General features: G+C 31.9%; 1 protein-coding gene across 1 annotated transcript in view; it reads left to right on the top strand.

The window, feature by feature from the left end:
* The window catches only part of LOC109213414 (MLO-like protein 6), a 9,554-nt gene extending 4,424 nt beyond the window's left edge, over window positions 1-5,130 (top strand). The window contains exons 7-15 of the mRNA XM_019377208.1: window positions 997-1,071; window positions 1,555-1,649; window positions 1,769-1,818; window positions 2,485-2,525; window positions 2,722-2,895; window positions 3,378-3,413; window positions 3,567-3,634; window positions 3,790-3,850; window positions 4,365-5,130. Of these exons, the coding sequence (XP_019232753.1) occupies window positions 997-1,071; window positions 1,555-1,649; window positions 1,769-1,818; window positions 2,485-2,525; window positions 2,722-2,895; window positions 3,378-3,413; window positions 3,567-3,634; window positions 3,790-3,850; window positions 4,365-4,844 (1,080 nt within the window). The 3' untranslated portion in view covers window positions 4,845-5,130. The remainder of the gene's footprint in view (window positions 1-996; window positions 1,072-1,554; window positions 1,650-1,768; window positions 1,819-2,484; window positions 2,526-2,721; window positions 2,896-3,377; window positions 3,414-3,566; window positions 3,635-3,789; window positions 3,851-4,364) is intronic.
* Window positions 5,131-5,874: the final 744 nt, after the last annotated feature.

The raw sequence follows: 5,874 nt of genomic DNA, 5'->3' as shown, positions 1-5,874 counted from the left end.
ATATATATATATATATATATATATATATATATATATATATATATATATATATTATAATTTGCTGATTATTTTAATTTAAAAAATTGGGTTGGCAGCTATTCAGATTAAAAAAAATCTTTTTTTTAAACATATGTATGGAGTAATCCTAGATCCTTTTTACATAAATATTTAATGATAGAGATCTTGTTTATTGATGTTAAATAAAAGGTCAAGAATTATTGAATGACAAATATATAGACGCTTCCCCTAAACTTTATGTGTTTAATTGTTTAGAAACTTACAAAGATGGAAAGAGAGAACATTAGACGGTAGTTATATTAGATAGCCTACGATTATTCAATGAATAATTGCTATATTTTTCAATTACACCGTCTTTTTCAAGAAGCAACTTAGTTTGACTTTGACTTCAAATACATGAAAAATATACCTCGTAAAACCATGTTTCCTGTAACTTTTTATCTTTTGGTTGAAATTTCTTTTAACTAGTCGTTTCCGAACTTTTTTTTGGTATATGATAGTACCTTTGGTTGATGTTCACATCTGATGCACTGTATACACGTATTACATTTACTCTCAAAATTTATAAAAATTTTAGTCAGACTTAGGCGATTTGGCCGTCTCCAGACCAGGGGCGGATTTGGGGGCGGAAGGGGTTCTCTTCGCCGAAAAATTACATCGTACATATACGGCAAAATTTATTTTTCACCTCTATATATTAAGTTTTGAAATCTCTTAACATAGCCCAAAAGTGTAGCTTAGTCGTCAAGAGGGTTCAAAACTTTTCTAAGGTCATAGGATCAATTCTCACTAGCTACAATCTTTTTCTACTTTTTTTCTTTTTAAACTCCCTTCGCAGAGATCCTGTCTCCGCCACTGCTCCAGACAATCTAGAATTTGAGTTAATGGATTCTATATTTTAGAAAAGATAGTTTATTGGATTCTAAATAATAAGCTGGATATTCATTTTTCTTAATTATTGCTTGGACTTTTTTGCAGATTTGTTTCTTCAGACAATTCGTAAGATCTGTCCCAAAAGTTGATTACTTAACCCTAAGGCATGGATTTATCACGGTAATTTCATCTTCATTTGTTTTTAGTTTTATGCATGAAAAAAAAGAAAAAAACTAATAGATATGTATTTAGTTATTCTCGTCACGTAAACGGTAAAACAAAAAGATTCTACACTATGAAATATTGCCCACGATAGTTTTGAACTCATGGTCAGTAGTACTCACCAGATTCACTAGTGGTTACTTTTTATATCTGATATACAAAAGATTAGATATTGATTATACACGGTTAAACGCAAATTATACATGAATTTTATATATATATATATATATATATATATATATATATATATATATATATATATATATATATATATATATGTGTGTGTGTGTGTATACACATTAATTTAAGTTATTGGGTGAAAGAATATTCAGGTCATTTATTCTTCCAAAAGCTCGTGGAATATCTCCATAAAAAGTATTCTTCACAAAAACTTGTATTTTTAATAATCTTTATTTTACTAATTTTCTATAATATAATCAGGCGCATTTAGCACCTCAGAGCCACCACAAATTCGATTTCCGGAAGTACATCAAACGATCACTCGAAGAAGATTTCAAAGTGGTCGTAGGGATCAGGTTATTTTAGCCTTCAATTTTAAGTTTTAACTTAATATTTTACATTATTTACGTTATTAGTTATGTTATGCTAATCTTTTGAGCTTACTTTTTTTTTTTTTTTTTTATGCTTTTCTCAGTCCCCCAATATGGTTTCTCGCTGTGCTGTTCCTACTCTTCAATACTCATGGTAAACTACTTCACATATACTTTTAATATATTTACATCGATAATGGAAAGAAAGTTTACGTTATTGATAATATTTAATTCATCTGTTATAGTAGGTAAATTATTTTATTTTTCAAGTTAGTAATCTCATTTTTAATAAATAGTTATTTGTAGTTATTTTTTAGCTGATCAAATAGTCCGGCAAAACATGACAATATGTAGCTGTCAATAAAATAAAAATCATCTTGTTCACTAGCAGTTGATATCCTAAATTATCAAATTTCTTATCCACACACACACATAAATCGATAGCAGGTAGGTATCGACATACATAATGACTTAATCAAACGAATCCACCGAAGCTATTTCCTCTAGACATATTGAGGCTCCCGCTGAGAGATCTATTAGTGATTGTGTCACCCCTCCTAGCAAAAAAAGAAATACAGGTTCAGGCGGTTGATATTAAAAAAATAAATCCCTATCTTTATAATAGAACAATTGAACATACACACACACTCCTATACATAATCTTCGAGATCCATGACTATATCAAAATTATTGATAGGTGTAATGATGTATTGCAAGTGTTTATCTAGGTGTAGAAACAATTACTTTAATTATCAAGCTAGGTTAATCATTCCTTAATTATTAGGTTTGACTAATACATGGCATTACTATTTGTGGACAGGCTGGTACTCTTATCTCTGGCTACCATTCATCCCCTTAATTGTAAGTGTTAGTTGCCAAGTACATATCTTTCAATTAACTTTGTGTGGATGTTTCATTTTCATTTTTCACATCATCTATCTGTTTTCAAAATTTTCACATTTATTTTTTTCAAAGTTTTCGTAGGTCTCATACCAAAAATATTTGTTTTATTTATAACTATATGATGGAAATTTAAAGGGTGGCAAATAAAATGCAGGTCATATTATTAGTAGGGACCAAGCTACAAGTGATTATAACAAAGATGGGACTAAGGATTCATGAAAGAGGAGAAGTAGTGAAAGGAGTCCCTGTCGTTCAGCCTGGGGATCACCTTTTTTGGTTCAACCGTCCTCGTCTCATTCTTTATCTGATTAATTTTGTCCTCTTTCAGGTAACCCTTTTTTTTTTTATCAATAGTTTAACTTGTTTATGCTAACAATGTATTAGAAGTTTTATATTATCAAATCACCTATAAAATAATTATCTATAGCTATTCAAAATGGAACTAATTACCTAAAAAATAAAATAGGTAACATATTAAAACAGTAAATTATGGGGTACAAATAATATAAAAATTATTTACATATCAGTGCATATAAGTTAAATTTAACCATCAGTCAGATTATGTTATATTCATTGACAATGCAAAAAATTTTACACAATCAGTTCAAATTCACCTTTTATAGAAGGTTAGTTGCTTTATTTATTAATGTTATTAGTTTCATCAATTATGAACAACTACCTTTAAAATGACCTAATAATGTAAATATTCTTTACGCTGTGAATGGTAAATATAAGGCAAATACTTATCAATTTAGCTCTATTATGACTCATCTTTATGGATTTTATTTACTTCTTGTTGAATGAATGCAGAATGCTTTTCAACTGGCCTTCTTTGCTTGGACATGGGTAAGCATTATGCACCAACTTTTTCCTATTGCCAGTATTGCAAAACTTATTTTTCAACCAAATTATTGCAAAAGAAACAATGAAATTAAAAAAGTGAGAAGGAAAAAAAACTAATAACCGAATCTTTCTTTTCTTTCTTTTGGGTAATACCAGTATGAGTTCGGGCTGAAATCTTGTTATCACGACCATACTGAGGATATCGTCATCAGAATATCTATGGGGTGAGGACTTTTACTTAAATTATACACATATTATACCATCGCTAACTATTTACAGTTTAAGCGATTGAGTGGAAGACTATTTAAGTTAATTCTTCATTACTTCTTTTTCTTTTCTCCGCTTCATTTCATAACATTTTCAATGATATTATGAGCAGGGTTCTCATTCAGATTCTCTGCAGTTATGTCACCCTTCCTCTTTATGCCCTCGTGACACAGGTAATAAACTGAATACAATTTCAGAATTCTTGTCATATAAATCTTGAATATTATCTTTTATTAGTTTTGACCGGCTCAATTATTCTATGTTAACAATTAGTGCTCATCAACAGATTTACATGTAATCATTTTAAGTAACTGATTATGAAAATATTTTGCACACGGTCTATATACTCTCTCCGTTTCATATTAAATGAGGTACTTCCATTTTTAGTCCGTTCCAAAATAATTCCATTTTTAGTCTGTTCTAAATTTGGAAATAATTCAACTTTAAACTCCTCATTTTACCCATTTTACCCTGAGAAGCTTTATAACCACAAAAAAGTCATGGCCCCACAAAGCTTTACCCCTTAAGCTTTTAAGACCACAAATTTCAAAAGTCTTTCTTTTTTTCCTTAAACTCCGTGACGAGTCAAACTACCTCATTTAATTTGAAACAGAGGGAGTAGCACTTAAGCTCATGTTTATATTCTTGGGAACGAAATGCTCAAATTTGGTATAATTGTGAATACAGATGGGTTCAAACATGAAACCAACCATATTCAATGAGAAAGTAGCAACAGCATTGAAGAACTGGCACCACACAGCAAAGAAACACATTAAGGATCAAAGCAAGCATTCAAATACAGTGACACCAATGTCAAGCAGGCCAGGAACACCCTCTCATGGAATGTCACCCGTCCATTTGTTGCGCGGTCATTACATGAGCGATATGGGCAGCCTACAGAACTCGCCCCGCAGATCCAACTATGATCACTGGGACAACGAGGGCGGCTCCCCATCACCCTCCCGGTTTTACCAGGAGGGTGATGGCTCATCGTCGTCCTACATGCACCAGATTCAACTTGCTCACTTGGAACATGACTCGCCAGAAGTTATTGGGCCTAGCTCGTCACAAGTGGTTCCCCTGCCACAAGAGGATCGCGACCAACATGAGATCACCATTGCTGGATCAAGAGAATTTTCGTTTGAGAAAAGAACGACAAGTTTATAGAATTAACAAAATCTTGTACAGGGACTAAGTGAAAGAATTTTTCCTAGCGCATTGCAAAAAGAAGTCTGTTTAGACTGGCACAAGAATCAGAAAGATGGGGTAGATAACAGACGGCCTCGCGATTTTTTTTAATTAATTATTACTTGATTTCAGAGATGAAGGTTGTAAATTAGATCCTGATTGCAGTATTGCACAGTGTAAATCTCTGTAATTAAGAGATCGAGAATTTGATCGGAGTTCTTCTACAAAAATACAAGTAAAACATTTGATCATCTTCGTTCTGTTTTGGGCTTTTTGTCTGGATCACACAATCTATTTGTAGGGGGGTCAAATGTTTGAGCGGGGTAAAATTGTTGAAATTCCAAATACACACAGAGCCTGCACAACGGAATATTAATAGGAATGTACCTTCACCCATGTTGTTCAAGCGTGGAATCTCGTTTGAAACCTTTATCAGAAATCCTAGAGAGAGCCTATCGTAGGATGCCAGACTGATGGAGTGACAAACGTATTTATAGGTAGGCTAGGGACTCTTAGACAAATACTTTAGCCCTAGGAATTGTTTTCATAAAATACAGCTATCCTAGGGACTCATAATTAATAGTTTCATTTCATCAAAGAAACTACCATATGTGCATAACTACATAATATTATCTGATATATTATGTACTTGGAAGATAAGGTAAATAATTTATTACCTAATATGTGCCACACTAGAAGTCTCTAGAAGATATGGTGAATTTCTAACATTCTCCCACTTGGCCCACATATTAAAATCAAATAATCCTTTATGAGAGATAAACATAACAATATGGCCATAGACTTTATCACGTACTCAACTAAAATTTATGCAACAATCACTTTAACTAGATTATATTATTACATAAATCATGGCGGTCATGCTTTTAAGAAAACACTTCCTTCCATGTATTACAATGCATAATACATTCTAACAAAGTGCCTAACAACTTTATGAATGCACTTAATATAAGTCATTCAGAATCAAACTATATTGATCCAATGATCACAA

Source organism: Nicotiana attenuata, unplaced genomic scaffold (genome assembly GCF_001879085.1).
Source record: "Nicotiana attenuata strain UT unplaced genomic scaffold, NIATTr2, whole genome shotgun sequence".
Lineage (NCBI taxonomy): Eukaryota > Viridiplantae > Streptophyta > Magnoliopsida > Solanales > Solanaceae > Nicotiana > Nicotiana attenuata.
This window is presented reverse-complemented; position numbering and strand designations above follow the sequence as displayed.